Source organism: Carlito syrichta, unplaced genomic scaffold (assembly GCF_000164805.1).
Source record: "Carlito syrichta isolate Samal-C Ts95f unplaced genomic scaffold, Tarsius_syrichta-2.0.1 Scaffold314595, whole genome shotgun sequence".
Lineage (NCBI taxonomy): Eukaryota > Metazoa > Chordata > Mammalia > Primates > Tarsiidae > Carlito > Carlito syrichta.
In genome coordinates this window covers 1,294,667-1,314,731 of record NW_007258691.1, presented here as the reverse complement: position 1 = coordinate 1,314,731, position 20,065 = coordinate 1,294,667, and the positions used below count along the sequence as shown (strand labels likewise).

General features: G+C 39.4%; 1 protein-coding gene across 1 annotated transcript in view; it reads left to right on the top strand.

The window, feature by feature from the left end:
* Positions 1–3,297: 3,297 nt before the first annotated feature.
* LOC103274178 (vomeronasal type-2 receptor 1-like) overlaps positions 3,298–20,065 on the top strand; it is a 28,709-nt gene continuing 11,941 nt past the window's right edge. Inside the window, 4 exon segments of the mRNA XM_008071640.1 lie at positions 3,298–3,378; positions 3,380–3,537; positions 6,737–7,028; positions 9,293–10,162. Of these exon segments, the coding sequence (XP_008069831.1) occupies positions 3,298–3,378; positions 3,380–3,537; positions 6,737–7,028; positions 9,293–10,162 (1,401 nt within the window).

Below are 20,065 nucleotides of genomic sequence, written 5' to 3'. Positions count from 1 at the left end.
ATTGGGCAGACTGCAATGTCACTCAGTGCCCAGGGGTATGTCATCGACTGGCTCAGTTGTGCAGGCAGAGTCAGCTGTGGGTGGACTGAGGCATGGACCCAAATTTCACCAGAGAAGCAGTCATGGGAGGCTCTCTTTGGGGATTTCCCAGGGTCAGGAGGAGATTTTCTCAAAAGGGAAATTCTTCAGTCGGGATGCAATAAAGGAGTGACCTTCATGAGGAAGAAGGGGAGGTGGACCAGGTGCTAATGATATAAGGGTGGCAAATATGTGGGGGTGTAATTGTGTTGTAGAACATGTGGGAAGATGTGGAAAGGTATAAAAATGAAAATTCAAGTCACATGTAATTGAACACCAAGTTCTGCCTGAGTGCTGATTTGAACTGGAAATGAACATGGAAACATGAAAACGATTGACTTGTTAAAGAGACAGGAAAGGTCATGTTTTTCCTTCTTTTTTCTTTCTTTTGATTTCTGGCTTGCAATGGTTTCTTTTTTTTTTAAATTTCAATAGCTTTAGGGGGGTACACATGATTTTTGGTTACATGGATGTATGGTATGGCGGCGAAGTCTGGACTTTAAGTATACCCTCCACTCCCACCTGGGCACATTGTACCTGATTGGTAATTTTTCATCCCTTCACCCTTTTTCCCCTCCCCCTTCTGAGTCGTCAATATACATTATGCTATTCTTTCTTCCTCTGCAGCCCCTAAGTTTAGCTCCCACTTATAAGTGAGAAATACGGTGTTTGGTTTTCTGTTCCTGCATTACTTAGGAGGACGGTCTCCAATTCCATCTAATTGCTGCAAAAGACATAATTTCATTCCTTTTCATAGCTGAATAGTATTCCATGGTGTGTATGTGTGTGCATGTGGATATCACATTTTCATTATCCTGCAGTGGTTTCTTTTAGTCCTTTTAATGGAAATGCATAGGTGGGAGAGAGCTATAAAATATTGGTAAATTTTAGAAATTTAGAATGTCATTTTGTATACTGTTTTATTGTCTGTTATCTGCACTTAAAGCATATTGTAAGCTTATCTTTTGTGCGTAAATATTTTTCTAAAACATGACTTAAATGGCTCCTTTGTATTCCATCATCTGAATAAATCATAACTGATTTAAAAATTCCCTAATACTATAAGAAAAGGATTGGCAGCATTGGAAAACTGCTGTCAGCGGGACAGGATTGACAGTAGTGGGAATCTGCTGGGGGTGGCATACCTCATCAACAAGGGTACTGGCATAATGAACATTTGTATACCTAACCCTAAATTGTACCCCACCTCTTTAAAATAAAAAATTAAAAAAAAAATTTCCTATTGTATATATTTAGTTTCCTCCATTCTTTACTACAGTATTATACATAAAACTGGGTCAGGTGTGGTGGCTCACACTTGTAATCCATTACTATGGGAGGCCAAGGTAGGAGGATTTCTTGATCCCAGGAGTTCGAGACCAGCCTCAACAACATAATGAGACATCGTCTTTTCAAAAAATAAAAAAATTAGCTGAGCGTGTTGGCTTATGCCTGTAATCCCAGCTACTTGGGAGGCTGAGGCAGAAGGATTGCCTGAGCCTAGGAGGTCAAGGTTGTGGTAAGTCATGATTGTGCCATTGCACTCCAGTCTGGGCAGCAGAGTGAGATCCCAACTCATTAAAACAAACAAACAAACAAACAAGCAAACAAACAAACACCTGTGCTCAATAGCCTTATACTTCCTATTTGTGTGGGTCCCTATTGCTTCATGAAGATAAATACTTTGAAGTAAAATCACACGATCAAAGGGTGTACAGGTTTTTTTAAGCTCCAGACACACAGTGCTGGATTGTGTTCTGAAAATACCCTGCAAATTTATACTCTGAGGGCAAATGCTCAAGAAGGGGCAGAGAGAGAGACTGGGAAGTGGGAATCCGTGGTGCGTTGACCTGGAGAAAGAACTTGGGGGACATCTCTGAGAAGAGCCTTGCAAGAAAGGGAGGAGATGGGATTCTCAGAAAAGAACCCAGGATACGAACCTGAATCAGTGGCAAAGACAACATGAGCTGAGGACAACACAGCACCTTAAAGTGCAGGTTAAGAAAATGATGAGTATAAAAAACGTCATTAAACCCTTATAAGCTTTACAAAAATTTTCTAGGGGAGTTTATAAGGGGGACCCCCCCAAAATGAATTTATTTATAAATAATTGTGTATTCTTACATGTTTAGACTTCAGTCACCTCCAAAGTCCTTTCTGTCTGATGCAATACACCCATTGAAATGCTTTCTCCACTGCTCAAAACAGTTTTTGAACTTGTCAATTTTGATACCTTTTAGTGCTTGCGCCGTTTTTTGATTCACCTCTTCCACATTGGCAAAACGTTTTCCTTTGAGGACTTTTTTAAATCCAGGGAAACAAAAAAATGTGAGATCGGGTGAATAGGAAGATTGGGGGACAGGGCTCATGCTGTTTTTGGTCAAAAACTACCAAACACTCAGCACAATGTGGGCAGGTGCATTGTCATGGTGGAAGAACCAGTGCTCTTTGACACAACTTGGGACATTTCTTCTGCAAATCATGACACAACTTTCTCAAAACTTCCAAAAAAACTGATGGGTTCCCAGAACATTTACCTAGTGGGGGAAGCCTGTACTACAAAAGACCCACCCTCCAAAAAAGATAATTTTGCTTTTTGGGGGTTTGCCCCTCATATTATCATCCCAGTCACTGATGAGGAAAACTTGAGTCACAGAAATTAAGTGACTTTACCACCACCACGCTAATAAAAATGGCAGAGCACATTAAGAATTATGCCTTCTATTCTAAATCACTGGTTTTCCACTCAACTTTTTCTATTCCTTTAAGGAGAGAAAGAGCTTGGTCTGCTGTCACCTCTCTCATCCTTTGTGATAAAGCAGGATGCTCTTCCTCACCATTGGGTAAGAGAAGCTTCCAGAAGTTTGACTGAAGTGAGAATGAATGAGGCTAACATGCTAAACAAGACAGGAGCCATTTCTATAAAGTGAAATGACTCTTTTAAATCCTAAACTCAATATTATGTCATTATATATTATTGTGAAGCATAAAAGATATATTTTTTTATGAGTCTCTTTTCAAAAAGATTGACTCAGCAACTAGTTCAGATCCATAAATTACAAGGGAGTATGCGGCTCTGTGATTGATAGAGACATGACAATTATATAGCAAGTAGTGGCAAGCTGGGTCTGCTGGGACAAGCTGTACACACACTTACTGCTGCTCCATCAGGATGCCTCATTAAATCTTGTATCATTTCCCCCAACCTCACTTGTTAAAATGGCCATTCAAAAGAAATGCCTGATTCTGGGATTTCTTGCACTTTTATTGACTAAATTGGGCACTGAAGCCAATGAAGAGAAAAAAGAACACCTGCCGGTTGCTGGGCAAGTTTGATTTTAATGGGTATGTAGATGCCAAAAACCACTCACTTGTTATTGGAGGACTGTTTCCTATTCACTCCAGGACCATCCCAGCAAACGAGTCTATTTTGGAGCCAGTGTCAGCAAAATGTGAAGGGTAAGCCTTCTTTTCACATCGGTTGTAGGTGGTGGGTATGGGGATCAGAGTCTGAAACCGAGCCGGGTTGGTAGCCCTGACTCTGACCTATCTATTTGACTCAGGATAGGTACTTCCTGTTAGTCGGCCTCAATTTCTCCAAGGTGGATCGTCTAGTAATGCTTAGAAACTGGAAAAGCTTGGTCTTCAGTGGGTCCTTTTCTACTGTAGCTCAGACAGAAAAAAGATGGGTTTTACATGATGCACAGTGTTTCTCTGCAGAGGCTGGCTGGTCTGTGGGCTGGCAGTATCAGCATCACCTGAGAGCTTGTTGGAAATGGAGGCTCCTGGGCTGTAGTCCCACACCAGCAGAATCAGAACCTGCACTTTGAGAAGGCCACCTGGTGATTTATGTACACATCAAGGTTTGAGAAGCACTGATGCAGAATGATGCAGTGTTGCAGGTTTATTGTTATAGGTCAAACCCTCCTCAAGTGAAAATACACAGTGTGGAAACACTGATTTATTTCAGAGCACAATTTCTTCAGCTGTTGGGAGGCTTCTACCTCTTACTCCCCTAACCCCAACTTTTTGTGTAAAGAAATGGGATCCATGATTGCTCATCTGAATTTGCTAGTAATTCATTATAAGAAAGGCAAACACAGATTCGATCACACACCCCCTAAACTTCACATATGAAAAGAATGCCTGAAATTAAAAGCAAAGCTATTATTCACTATTCTACCTAGTATAAGAAAATAGCTCGTTTTATTTCCTATATGCTTTCTCAGTCCTTTAAACAAATACATTCATTATTTTTGCATAGTTGTGACCACACTACAGACACTATTTTATATTGAGCGTTTTACATTATATGGTAAGTATTTCCATGGTGTTTCTTGGTAATTATAATAGTAAATACATGTTGTAAAAATTTTAGCAACTTCTTACAGCATTAAATCTTTACTAGGTTGGCGTGGTGGCTCACTCCTGTAACCCCAGCATTTTGCGAGGCAGAGGCAGGAGGATTGTTTGAGCCCAGTAGTTGGAGACCAATTTGGGCAACATAGCGAGATCCTGTCTCTACAAAAATCAGAAAATTAGCCAGGCGTGGTGGCGCACGCCTGTAGTCGCAGCTACTCAGCTGACTGAGGGGCATGGATCACCTGAGCCCAGGTGGTCGAGGCTGTGATGAGCTATGATCATGCCACTGCACTCCATCCTGAGTGGCAGACTGTGACCCCCATAAAAAACAAATAAACAAAAAAAACTACTGATCACAACTCCTGTCCTTTGATTATATTTCATGCTCCATATTTAAGATATCATTAGAGGAATGGACTAGTTGTAATGGTGGCAAGAGGAAAAGATTGGAATCAGTTCATACTTATCTCTTTCCTAGACCTTCTAAATGTCTTTTTTCTTATAGTGAGGCAAAGGAAGGAAGGAGGAGAAAGTGTTTGCTTAAAGCTGCATTGTCTTAGAGTCATGGAAGTTTTTATGTCTTCAATCCCTGATGACATAAAATTAACCCTTACAGTTTGACATAATATCATGCACTCATAGTTCATAAATAAAAATCACTTAATTTATTCTCCAGTATTCATTGGAATTTCTGAAGGTTGTTTTCCTAGCAAGGTTAAAAGGAAAAGAAAGGAAATGGAAGAATACTAGTTTGTCCCACAAAGTGTTGGTATATATATTGAGAAATAGTGAAAAAAGTACATTCCATTTTGAAAATAATTCACTTAGGGATATCTTGGGATTGGCATAATCAATGCAGCCTGAATTTGGGTGGCTAGTACTTTATTTTACTTCATGAATTTGGCATATATGTACATGAAAGGAATGACAATGTGTTTTTTAAAAATCCACAAGAGATAAAAGACAGACCTGCCTAATACAAATTGTCTATCTTGTTTATGGTTATATTTATAGTGTCTAGCACAGGAGGAATTCAGTAACTGCATAGTAAATTAAAACTAAAACTGAAAACTCAATTAAAGAGACACAAAGGAAAATTCCAATGTGTCAACAGGGCTAGTTGCTATTGTTGCTATTCGATATTTAACTCAAAAAATACTTATTGGGTAGAAGATATTGAGTTAGATACTACAGCTACACAAGATACTAAGAGAAAAAAAGTATTGGGGAAAATTGCTTTCAAATAAGTTAAAGCTTGGTTAAAACTGGAAAGAAAGAGTTTTGAATAAAATAGTTATTTTTTCAATGGAGAAGGAATTGAAAAGAAAATGTAGCAACGAACTGCAGGATAAATACTTCCTTTTTTTTGAGTTGGAGTCTCACTCTGTCACCCAGGCTGGAGTGCAGTGGCCACTCCCGGCCACCACAGCCTTGACCTACTGGGCTCCAGTGATCCTTCCGCCTCAGCCTTCCAAGTAGCTGGAACTACAGGTACACGCTATGATGCCTGGCTAATGTTTGATGTATTGTAGAGATGAGGTCTCACCAAGTTGCCCAGGCAGGTCTCGAACCCTCAGACTCAGGCAATCCACTCACCTCAGCCTCCCAAAGCACTGGGATTACAGGCTGAACCACCGAGCCTGGCTATATTTCCCCTTTTTAATGGCTGGGAAATAGAAAGGAGGAGCATCCTGTTTATGGTTATGTGTAAGTATAGTAAAAAATAGACATTTTCAAATAAAAAACCCATTAACATTAACAAACTATGAATGGAAAAATTATGTATTTGAAGTCATAGTATATATAAATTTTATGTATTGCTTTTATGTACTCCTAGCATAAGTATCTTCATGTGTTTACATAATTTTTAAAATTAATGTCCAGGAGAAAGCAAGAGAAGGTAAGGAGGAGAGAAAGGAGAATTATATGGCACCAGGGACTTTCAGTGAATGGGAGAAAATGTGCTGATGGATTATGGGTGCTCAGTTTGGTGGGGAGAATTGTGAATGTAAGAAGATTGTTGTGAAAGAGATAATCAATAGTTTGAGGCGATTATAGCATTTGAAAGATATACATTGAGCAAAAAAAATGCAGAAAGTTGCTTCCCAACCCAAACGAATCAGCGATGAATGTGATTTATACACGAGTCCTTCAAGTTTGTAATATCATTTATGGAATATTCGCATATTCAGACAAGTGAGGTGTCTGCAGATGTTCTGTCAACACGCTCTAACTAAAAGCTGTCTTTCCCCTCAAAGACCCACCTTCTAACTTACAAAAGCTGTTTTCTTTTCAGGTTTAACTTTCGGGGATTCTGCTGGATGAAAACCATGATTCACACAATCAAGGAGATTAACGAGAGGGCGGATATTTTGCCCAACATCGCATTGGGCTATCAGATCTTTGATACCTGTTTCACCATCTCCAAATCGGTGGAAGCGGCTTTGGTTTTCCTTACAGGGCAGGAAGAAAACAAGTCCAATTTTAGAAACAGCACTGGAGCCCTTCTGGCAGGGATTGTTGGAGCAGGTGGTTCATCATTATCAGTTGCTGCTTCAAGAATTCTAGGGTTGTATTATTTACCTCAGGTATCTCACATTATTGTGCTGGGTACTAACTTAAAACAAAAACTGTGCTTGTGGAAATTGCAGCAAATAGCAAGGTGCTCAGGTGAGGCTGGGTTGAGTCGCAGAGACAAACAGGGACAGTGGTGATGCAGGTGCCTCTAATAATTATATTCAGTCAGGCCTTAGCAAGTGAGCATCAATGCCTACTTAGAGGCAATTTGAGATCTTCTATTTCCCTTGACATTTCCTGTTTTCTTAACTGTAGAGTGGTGGAGTTGAGGGTAAGCTACAGCAGAAAGGCATGTAAGACAGTGAGGAATTCATGGCCACCTGACCCCCTGATGGAAAATATGTACAGAGATCACTGGCCAAATGAGTAAAAAAAGCAATCTGTATATTCACATCTCAATCAGCTTAATACCCTGTAGCAATGTTGAAACACAGTGTAGGTGATTGATAAACACGTGTTGGTTGATCAACGGATAGTATAAGGAACTCATTTTGTTTCTTGCCTATATTAATGCTTATTATCTATGATCCTTTTGGTTCATACAGTAACATACTGAAATGGGTCTGGATTTATATAAGATAGCTAGAGTTTGTGGGATGCTAACTTTACAGATTATTTTAACATAAATAATATTAATATTATTATAATTTAATTATTTTAATTCAGAATGGAGACATATTTCAACATAAGAAGAGATGATAGTAAAAATAGATGACTAAGAAAATATAAATAAAGCTCTATACTTATTTCTAAGGATGAGTCATTCAAGTAGCAATTGTCAGGACTTTTTAATGTGAATGATGATTAAGCTTATTTGTGTTATTGAAGTAATGGGAGAATTTGAAATAATTGTAAAAAAGTAGCATTTACATAGGATATTTCTTGTAAATCTGCAAATATAAATGTAAAAGAAACAGGTAACTATCGAGAAACAGAACCAAGAGGAGGGAATGGTTGACAGAGCTGACACCTTAAATGTGGGCTTCAGGAAGTTCAGACTGCTGCTACTATGAACTCCATCTTCCACCAAATACTGACTGTGGTCCAGGCACCAGGTAGAAACTTCTAGATAGGTTTTCTCCTCGAAATCCATGTGGTAAATCTGCAAAAAGGTAAAAGAAATCTATGTGATAGACGCTTTCACATTTGCTATTTAATGTATTGAGCAACCTTGACTTCACTCCTGGGGAAACTGAGGTTCAGAAGGTTTAGGTAACTTGTCTAAGACCTTACACTGATAAATAGTGTGACCAGAATGAGGAATCAGGTATCTCTTCTCCTTAAACAAGACTCTTTCAGCGAATGGAATAAGAATAGGACATAGGGTAGAGGAAAGAGGAATATTCTGGGACTCGTGAAGGAATTGACAGACATGGAGCTATGAAACTGTAGTATAGAAAGTCCTATTGGAGGTGATGAACCAATAACATGACCTGGGAAAGGGATGGACTGGGGAGAATGTGACATATATTCTTGACTGTAGTGTGGTGTGGTTGAGGGTAAGCTACAGCAGAAATGCATGTAAGATGGTGAGGAGTTCATAACCATCTGACCCACTGATGGAAAATACATACAGAGATCACTGGCCAAATGAGTAAAAAGGTATCTTTTCATTTACTTAGACAAATGTCTATAAAATGAGGGTTTCTAACTTTGTTGGAAAACATGACTTAGACCTGAAGTTTCCATCACCTTTCTCAAGTTAAGTCTTGGGATCTACATAGTCAAAAGAAGTCCTGGCTCAGAAAAACAAGAGAAGAGATGGTGAGAGGGGGTGAGGAGACAGAGACAGAGACAAAGAGACAGGGAGAGAGAAAGGAAGAGGGAAGAGAGAGAGAGTGGGTGAGGGAGAGAGAGGAAGGGGGGGGGAGAGAGAGAAAACTGGACTTGAGGAACAAATTGTGAATCCACTCCATCCTTCGTCTCTGGAGTGCGTGGTAAAAAGGGCAAATGGTCTCCCTTTCACTGCTGTGACCTCACTTGCACCTATAAAAAGTAGTGAATTAAATGTCCTCATTTTAATAATTAGCTCCTCCAACTCCCTTGGATGGAGGTGGGGGGTGGGTGGTGAGAAAATGGTCCCTAGGAGGGCCCAACAGTCCCCATCCATGGGGTAGGGAGAGGAGCAGAAGTCCTTTTGTCCAGGGAAGGATGTGATAAACAAGGGAGAAGAACTGTTAAGTTCCCTCTTGCTCCAATAAAAACTGTGTGAAATTGTGTAATTTGAGATTTGGCTATTGCTTTCTAATAACTGCATGAATATTTTCAATTGTAGGTGGGCTATGCCTCTACCTGCTCAATTCTTAGTGACAAATACCAGTTTCCATCTTATCTTCGTACAATAACCAGTGATAGGATCCAGTCAAAGGCCATGGTAGACCTCATCCAACACTTTGGTTGGGTTTGGGTAGGCACCATAGCAGCTGATGATGACCATGGAAAATATGGAGTAAAAATTTTTAAAGAAAACACAGAGTATACCAACCTCTGTATTGCATTCTCCGAAATCATTCCCAAAGTCTATTCCAATGAGAAAATGCAGAGTGTTGATGTCGTAAAGACCTCCACTGCCAGGGTCATTGTTGTTTATGCATCTGACATTGACCTCAGTCCTTTTGTACTGGAGATGGTTTGCCATAACATAACAGACAGAACATGGATAGCGAGCAAAGCGTGGATTACGTCAACTCTCATTGCAAAGCCTGAATATTTTCCATATTTTGGTGGAAGTATTGGATTTGCAATACCAAGAGCTGATATACCAGGATTAAAAGAGTTTCTTTATGACACACATCCCAGCAAAGATCCAAATGATGTACTGACCATCGAATTCTGGCAAACCGCATTTAACTGTACTTGGCCCTATAGTAGTGTTCCATACAACATTGACCATAGAGTGAACATGACTGGTCAAGAAGACAGATTACATGCCATGTCTGATAAATTCTGCACTGGAGAGGAGAATTTGGAAGACCTTAAAAATACCTACCTGGATGTGTCTCAGCTAAGAAATACAAACAATGTCAAACAAGCTGTGTATTCAATGGCATATGCTCTGGATCATCTAAGTAGATGTAAAGAAGGTCATGGGCCATATATTCCAGGAAACACCTGTGCATATATACCTGACTTTGAGCCTTGGCAGGTAAGTTGTTTTTGTTGTACTTCATGGTCCAGCTTTACAATTGTAAGAACTCATGTTATTAAAACTATTTACTTGCCTTTTTTCTTCATAGCCATTTTATCATGTGCCCACCTAAAATAATGGCTTGGGGCTGGGTGCAGTGGCTCACGCCTGTAATCCCAGCACTCTGGGAGGCCAAGGCGAGAGGATTGCCTGAGCTGAGTTCAAGACTAGCCTGGACAACTTGATGAGACCTTGTCTCTACAATAAATCAAAAAATTATCTAAATGTGGTCGTGTGCACCTGTAGTCCCAGCTACTTGGAAGGCTGAGGTGGAAGGAGTGCCTGAGCCCAGGAGATCAAGGCTATGGTAACCATCATTGTGCCACTGTCAGACTCTGACTAAAACAAACAAAATAAGTTGGGGGAGGGGGTTTGCTTGCTTGGCAATTGGACATTTTAAAGTTCTCATTAATTAACAGAGCTATTTTAGGTTTGTTGTGAATGATAGAAGACTCCCCAAAACAGTGCCTTAAACAAGATAGATTTTTTTCTTCACATAAATGAAGTTTAGAGATAAATATCCCAGGACTGAAAGAATGGCTTGGGAACCCACTTCCTGTAGTGCTGTTTTACCATCCACAATATGGGTTTCACCTCATAATATAAGATGGCTGCTTGGGGTTCCAACATCATGTTCATATTCTAACCAGCAGGAGGGAGAAAGGGCAAAAATGTGTACACCCCTCCACTTAAGGATAATTTCTGAAAATTACATACATTTCTAATATCTCATTATCTAGAACTTAGTCATACGGTCGCATCTAGCTGCAAAGAAACCTGAAACATGTAGTCTTCATGCAGTGTGAGAAGGGCCACATAAGAGCATGAATAGCAGGAAGCGAAAATTATTGGAGGCCATCTTGGAGATTGGCTCCCAAATCTCCTGTCTCAGATCTGGTCCCTGCAACTCAACTTGGGACATAGTAGCCTAACAGAATGCTCCTCTTCTTAATCCTTCAGTATCTCCCCTCTTACATATAAAGGGTGAAACACAAGTATGGCTGGTCTGGAACCATCAGCCCTTCGTGATATAAACTGTCAGCATCTCTGATTTTATCACTCTTGTCACTAGTCTCGCCATTTACTATCTCCAACACTAAATTGTCATGTCCAACAGAGTCCACAGTGGCCGAACCCATTGTATCTTCATTTATGCTTTTATTTTTAAATCGATTACACATTGCATTTAATTTTATGTCTCCTTAGTTTCCTCCAGCTTGTGACAGCTCTTCTATCTTTCCTTGTTTTTCATGACCTTGCTATTTTTGATAAGCTCAGGTCAGTTAGTTTTAAAATATTTTTCAGTTTGGGTTTGTCTAATTTTTTTCTAATGATTTGAGTGAGGTTACGAATTTTTGGCAAAAATATCGTAGAAACGATGTGCCTTATATCAGGAGGTACATGATATAATTATGACTTGTTGTTGGTGATATTAACTTCAGTCACTTAATTACAGTGATGTCATCCTGTTTTCCTACAGTGAAGTTGCTATGTTTTCCTTTATAATTAATAATTATCCTGTGAAGCAATGTTTTGGGGTCCTGAAAATGTTCTGTTTCTCATCTTTTTTTTTGAGTAGGATTCTCACTCTTTTACTCAGGCTGGAACGCAGTGGTACGATCACAGATCACCACAGTTTCAACCTCCTGGGCTCAAGGGATCCTCTCGCCTAGGCCTCTGGAGTAACTGGGACTACAGGCATATGCCACCATACCCAACTAATTAAAAAAAGTTTTTTTGCAGAGATGACGTCTTGTTATGTTGTCCAGGCTGGTCTCAAACTCCTTGGCTCAAGTAATTCTCCCACTTCGGCCCAAATCCAAAGTGTTGGGAGTACAAATGTGTACCACTGTACCCAGCCCTCATCATACTTTTGACCACAAATTTTTAGCATCCACTGATGATTCTTCTTGCTTGAACCAACTATTACTGTATTGTTTAAAAAATGATGATTTTTCTATTTTCGCATTTCTTCTACATTTATTAGCTGTAATTCTACTTCTCCATTGATTTATTTGTATCAATATGGACTCATGGGTGTTTATTTCTATTTTATGAGTAATGATTCATAACTATCTTTATTTTGTTGCTCAAATTGCCCATATTTGACTGTAGGGAGCCACTTTAAGTTGGCTCCTGTTTCTTTTGACACATTCTTATTTCCAAGAACTTCCTTACTTTCTAGAACCGCAAGATGTTCCAAGCTCATCATGTACTTTCTCTGCCTCAGACCTGTAGTCAGCCATTTCTACAATGAGTCCTGTTTCCATTTGCTGAAAAATGAAATTTGAAAACCAAGATCTGAGTGTTAGGTATGCTTGCTGGTGCTGAGGATGTTGTGATAAACACAAAATGAAAAATAAAATTATGTTTTAAATACTATAGAAGAGTTCTTTTTTTAAAATTTATTTTTCATTTAAATTAAAAGAACTCCTTTCTTTTATCTCTCCTTTAAATTGAATGAATGAACCTTTAAAAAATTATTTTAGATTTGGGAGTACTTGTGCAGGTGTGTTACATGAGTATATTGCATAATGCTGGGGTTTGGGCTTCTATTGAATTCATCATCCAAACAATGAACATATAACCCAATAGATAGTTTTTCAACCCTTGCTCCTCTCTCACTCCCCACTTTGAGTTCCCCATGTCTATTGTTTCCATCTTTGTGTCTATGTGCATCTACTGTTTAGCTCTCACTTATAAGTGAGAACATGAAGTATTTGGTTTTCTGTTTTTGTGTTAATTCACTTAGGATAATGGTCTCCAGCTTCATCCGTGTTGCTGAAAAGGACATGATTTCATTCTTTTTGATGGTTGCATAGTATTCCATGGTATACATGTACCTCATTTTCTGGTATATCAATCCACCTATTGATGGGCACTAACGTGGAGTCTGTGTCTTTGTTTGTGAACAGTACTGCGATAAACATATGAGTGCAGCACTTTTTGGTAAAACCATTCCCTTTTTTTTTGAGTAGGAGTCTCACTCTGTCGCCCAGACTGGAGTGCAGTGGCTGCTCCCGGCCACTGCAGCCTCGACCTGCTGGGCTCTGGTGATCCTTCTGCCTCAGCCTTCCAAGTAGCTGGAACTACAGGCGCGCGCTACCACTCCCGGCTCGTTTTTGATTTATTGTAGAGATGAGGTCTCGCCAAGTTGCCCAGGTGGGCCTCGAACCCGTGGGCTCAGGCAATCCACTCACCTCAGATTCCCAGAGGCGCAGGATAAAACCATTTCTTTTTCCTTTGAGGTGTGTACCCAGTAGTGGGATTGCTGGGTCAATTTTTTTTAGTCTTTCTTTCAAGGTGCCCAAACCCTTTTCTCTCTCACTCTCTTTCTCTAATAAACTCTGTTTTAAACTTTTGTTGGCCCCCCTGAAATACTTTTGAGAGACCCAAGAGATTAAAAAAAAAAAAACACTCTAAGAGAACTATTACTATATGAATTCCTACCCCACGTTCACTGTATTTGTTTGTAGTGTTTGTACTTAGAATTTTGTTAAGTTTAATTTTTGTTTGTCTCATAAAATAACCGATTGCTTCCGCCACTGCTGCTAGCAGTATGTGAATATCAAGTAATAAACCCCTCCCGGACATTCCTTTGCTTAGCCTGCCTGCTGACATTCCACTCTGCTCATTTAGCAGCTCCCCCGTCAATCACAGGTAGCTGAACGGACCAGACCAATCCCAAGTGCCCCCGTACCCATTAGGAGAAATTACCCTATCATGTAAAAACAAGTTTAAAGTTCTTTCCCCTCCCTCTGTAATGATATATTATAAAAACTGCTTGCCATGCTGGATCGGGGCTCTCGTCCCTGAAGTTGCTGCTTCGGGCGTGAGCCCAGACTCGAGCCTGAGTAAAGACCCTTGTGTGTTTGCATCAGAGCTGGCTCTTTGTTGGTCTCTCGGATTCTGAAATTTGGGTTTAACATTGGGAGGCCCCACCGAGATTTTTTTATTCCAGAGACCTTCAACCCCAGCCTGTAGGGTCTCCATATGGGGGAGTGCACTGTATTGTCTGTCTGCTTAATTGTTACTCATTGTTAGTGCACTTCTTGTAAGATATCAATATCTATTTTATAAGGCCAGAATAAGGTTAAGCGGACGCGCTATCTAGGACCGCTGGCCAGAGATCTTGGGAGACGTCTCTTGATCTCAGAGGGAGCCTAGGCGCTGGAAAGCGCAGGCATAGAGGGGGTCCAGGCGCGAGAGGCGTGGACTCAGTAGCTCTCGCACGCAGTGGCGGTCTGAGAGAGGGGGTTGTCTGGTATGCCCCCATTCGGAGGATAGCGCTGTCCTCATATCTGAAGGTAGCCCAGCACCAAGAGGTGTGGGCTTGCCTTCAGATCGGTTTTGTCCTTGTCTCTACGGCTGTAGGAAAGTATATTTTTGTGTTGGTTGCGTTTTTTAAATTTTATCTCTGTTTATATGTGTGTTACTGTGGACGGAAAACATGGGACAGAGACTGACTCTAACTCTTGGCTGATTATTTCTCGGACGTAAAGTAAAGCTGATAATCTGAATGAAATCATTTGCAAAAAAAAAAAAAGAGGCCATCCTTCAATGTAAAATGGCCACCTGAGAGCACTTTCTCACTAAGTTTTGCTTTGCAGGTTAAGCATATTATCTTCCTGATTTCTGTTATAGCCGCCCAAATCAGGTACGTAACTGATAACCCCCCCCCACCCCACAGCCCCCCCACCACCGTGGGCAAAATCTTTTCTTCCACCCAAACAGACGCTCAGAGTCCTGGCCTCACAGGAAACAAAGCCCGGCCTGGTCGGCCGAGGCGCAGCGTGGCAACCCTTGCCCCACCTCCCCTCCCCCCTGTGAGCGGGGCGGAGCCTGCGAGCCATAGTCTGCTCTCAGCAGAGAGAAAACTGAGAACAAAGAGGATTAATGAGCATGAGCAAATAATAAAAAAAAAACTTTCAAGGTGAGTATAAAAGCTTACAAATTCTAAATACTGCTGCAAAAGAATTTCTGCTAATAACTAGTTCTATCACTTCATTTTAAAAGTGTATCCTAGAATTTTCAGCCAAAATAAATAATATAAGCAATAAAAGATGTATTTAGCCAATATATAAATAATATAAAGTATGTTTTTAATAATACATTTTTGTTCTATAATAGAAGGGCTGGTTACAGAAAGCATAGAACAAAAATAGAAAGTTAAAACATGTCAAAGAATGGTATAAGTTCATCAAACATGTTAAGTAAAAGTTAATGGAAACAAATAAAAGAAATTCTGTAAACTCTCGAGGCTAAAAAAGTTAATAGTCTGTGTTGGGGGTATACCCATCTATCAATTGCTAACAGGTGTCTCTCACTTTGAATCTGTTAAAAAGCTGGTTAAGTTATTGTGCTTTGTTTAATGGGACATATGGTCTTCTAAAAACTTGATTGGCACATATTTTTCAATGTCATCTTGTCTCCTCTTATTTAAGTGGTGTCTTGTCCTAACCCGCTGGTGCTGTTAAAATTTCTGCCTTTTGTTGTTAAGGCTATGGAAAATTGCCTGTTGTGTATAAGATGTGTTACTGGTTATCTTAAACTCTTTCCGGGGACCACTCCCCCTCCCTTCCTTAGCCTGCATTCTCCTTCGTAAATTCTGAAGGAGCTCATTCTAACCCACCTGTAAAGAAATGGAGAAATGCTATGTAAGTTAATGCTAGCCTTAAAAAAATAATAACAATTTTGTGACCTTTCTCTGGCAACCAAGGGAATGAATAGGCTGTTCTCGTTTTCAAATGCTAAAAGTCAGGTTAATTGAAACTAAATCCGTTTCTGAAGGTCTAGGCCTTGCCTAAAATCATAATCCACTGCTTGTCCCTGTAAAACTGTTACGAAGTCTCTCAGAGTCTTGTAATGTATGCTGAGTCTCTACTTTATACTGTAAAGCTAAATAACACTAATGCTTGTGTTTTTTGGCTATGCTCATTTAATTGTCCACATCTTACGACTAAGGCTGCTGTTTAGTAATTCATGAGAATTTTTAACAATTTTGCCTGTTTAGAAATAAATAGGAACAGATCATTTTACATCTTCGTGGTCTGTTCACTCTAAAAAAAAAAGGAGAAGAACTCCAAAATGAGCACCAGCCAGAGGAAAGGTAAACAAATTGGCAGTTGCCACTAAAGGCAAAAGCTCCAGCCACCCAAAAAAAGGCCCGATAAAGATAAACCTGCTAAGGAGATGGTGAGGCCCCTCCTGAAGGGGAGGGGAAACACCTAGCTCAGCGATAGTGACTGTTGACTAAAGGGGGAGGGGCACGGCCCACCGCAGCACTCTGTATGCCATCCGCTCAGAGAATCCTTGGGTCTATATAAATGTAGCTGGGGTCCAAATTAATTTCTTAATTAATACTAAGGCTAAGTTTTTAGCCCTTGTGCTCATACTGAATTTCTTCCTCCTGAAACCTGCTCTGTAGTGGAATTAAAGGTGTTCCAAAAACTGAATGTCTCACCTAACAATTACTAAAAGGTAAATTCACATTATGACTGTAAAAGGTTATCTATAAATAAATAAATAAAATAAAATGGTATAAGCACACCAAAATGGTATAAGGAAAGTTAAAGAAAAAATATACATACAAAAGAAGTTCTATAAACAATCTAGGCATAATAAAATCTTTTCTGAATGCAAGTCTCCAAACATTTTCGGATTTCTCTTCAAATTTTATATAGAATTTACTTAAGTGCCTAGTTCAAATTATAGTCTAAAACAATCTGTCAGGCTACCATTATAGTCCAGAAATACAAAAGCTGGTACTTGTAATAAAGCCACAGAAATTAAAGTTTATCATTTAAGTTATGCTAATAACTTCAGACCTTATAGCTTTTATATAAAAAGGTAATCAGCCACTGCCTACAATTGTCAAAACGTAGGCCTGACTTTATTCCTTTTATTGAGCTAGAATTCAGTAATTTTATGCCCACATAATGGTCATGCAAAAATTCCAGCCAGTGCCTGAAAATAATGCCACTGCTGAAACAAATCTGGACGCCTTAAGTCAGACAGGGAGAGATTTTTGATCTCTGGCTAGGCAGGACTGCGCCCATTATCAGCTCTGAAGAAATTACAGAAGACAGACCTTCACCCCTCAGCACCCAATGATTATGGGATCAAAAAAAAATCTCTAAAGAATAAATAATTGAGGCAGGGTAGCTAGCACAGGCTAGACATAAATAAATTTCCTATAGGTAGGTTTTAAAAGGCGTTTAAACATTTCTACTGCAGGCCAAGTGGCAACCTGTCCCACCCCTTGGCGAATCCAAGGAAAACTCCATCAGATAAAACTAGAACAGTATAATTTCAATCTGCAGGTTAGCATAATAATCACTAGAAATCCTTTGGAAACATAAATTAACTAAACATAGGTATTTGGTATTTCATCACTCAGGATCCAAATCCCTGAAATGAACTTTGTTAAACCTATAAAATTGTTTAATGGTAGGCCTCTGAAGGAAAGGGGGGCCACAAACATAAATGCTCATAAGATGTGTTGTCTATTTGAAATACATTTTAATTACAGTTTATAAGCTTATTTCCCTAGACACTTCTTGAACCAGAAGAAATTCAAAACATCCAGGGGAAGTAAGTGCTGCTAAAAATTTAAAAAGGAAGAACCCAATCAGCGACTGTAAAAAAAAAAAAAAAAGGGGGGGGGGCCCTAAGTGTGGTCCTGTTCCTATAGCAGTCTAGAGAATTTAAATACCTAACTTCTCTATGAAGTCTCAAAGGGGGGTGAACAAAAGCCCCTGCTAAGGGAAAAAGCCCCACAACAGGCTTTTAAATAAAGTAAACAGGCATCTTAACTCTTCTTGTTAGGGGTATACAGGCAAACTTAAAAGAATTTGGAAGTCTTGCCTCGGAGCAACAACACACACACAAAAAAAGCAAAGTTTTTTTAGTTGTTGTTGTTTTTCTTTCTTTTTTTCTTTTTTTCTCTTTTCAAAATCGTTAAACTGTAATTTTGGCCAAATAAGACTTTTTTTATGAAATGGCCAGTCTCTGGGCCATTTGGCCTTTCTTAAACAAAACCCGCCTGGGCGGGCCTTTAAAGTTGCAACTTGCCATTCAAAGTGAAATACCTCTAACTGCTATCAACCTTGCCGCTGGGCTAGTGGCAGCCCAGGTGAGGCCAACTGCTGATCCTGAACCAGTTACATGTTTCTGTGTTTATTCACACAATCATACAAGAAATATATATTTAAGCCTTTGCCGCTTCCTGCCACAAAATGAATGGAGAATAACCTGGGCTTCATTCTCTAGCACATCAATTATTATAAAAGTATGTCACACCTATTATAAAAACAAAGGAAACTGTTGTCTCCTGCCAATGTTTACCTGTTTTAAATTCTCAATTTAAGCTATAACGTAACTACATGTCTCTAAAGTTTTCAATATAATAATATAATAATTCTGCTTTTAATAATTACCGGGCTTCTTGCTTAATATCTACCTTTAAGTCTCTAAGTACAGAAAGCCCTTATCAGGATGGATGATGGCTGCAAATGTTAATGCCTGGAGGAACTAACCCTATCATGCCACTAGACGCCTATCAGCATCTGTTTGCCCCTTCAATGATACAGAAAAGGACGGGTCACTCATCCAGCAACATACTGGCTTCCTGAGATGAAGAGACTGTGCTTATAACTCTAAGGTGGACTATCCTGTGCCTGGTATAAGAATATATTAGTGACTGGGGTTTTTAATGGCTATACGCTTGCCGCAGCTAGGTGTCATTCCAATGGATGGGTGCCTCCAGTACTGTCCATCAAGTACGGTGTCCGGCAGATTATTCAACCTCATCTATGGAGAGCTCTTGCAGCCCTTCAGCCAGGCAGCCTGTCTAAATCCGTTGGACAAACTCAGTTATACCATATTAGAGCATACTTGCAATCTCCTTATATATTTCTTATTTAGAGTGAATATCAAACTGTTAAAATTATTTATCGTGCTAATGTTTATAAGATATCTTGTACTGAATGCATTTTACTAATTGTTTAACCAAGGCCTTTTGTAAGAAATTTGTCATTCTCAAGCAACTCCCCTATTTAATGGTCCCCATATCTTTGTCATCCCGTTAATATGCTGAAATGGTTTACAAACATTATATAAGGTTACTGCTATGTTAGAAAAACAGAAAAATTTTTTTAGCTACTTAATTTTAAAAATTATAGCATTAATAGCAATTACTACTTCAGTAACTGTTTCAGCTGTAGCTCTATCTAAGGAAGTTCATACAGCTACCTTTGCTAATCAGTTATCTAAGGATATTTCTATCACATTGGCTACTCAAAAAATTGTAGATTAAAAGTTAAAAAATAAAAGTTAATGCTTTAAAAAACAAAGGCAGTGTTAGCAGTAAAACAAGAGCTTGCGACATTAAAAATAAAACTGGTTCTCTGATGTCGCTCTGAGTTTCAGTGGATTTGCCTCATTCCTTTGGAGGTAAATAAGTCTGTCCATACTTGGGACAAGATAAAAATCATATCCTTAAAATTTAAAATCATTCGGACTTAAATAAAAACCTCACTAAATTACATTAAGACATACAGGACATAAGTTGCTAAAAAGCAGTTCCGGTCCTATGAATTGACTAGCTCCATATTTAATAACTTCTCATTGTTTGCTAATCAAAAGTCATTAACGTCTATACTTATTAATGTAAGAATTTGCGGGACAGTAATTCTTGTCTTGCTGTGCCTATTTCCAGGTATTTCCAGAGTATTGAAAAGAAACATTTTTCAGCTTAACACCGAGTTTCATGGTTTTGTACTAAAATAATAAATAAAAAAGGGGAAGATGTTGGGAGCCAGCCACGGAGGCCCACTGAGCGTTAGGGATCAGGGAGGGCCG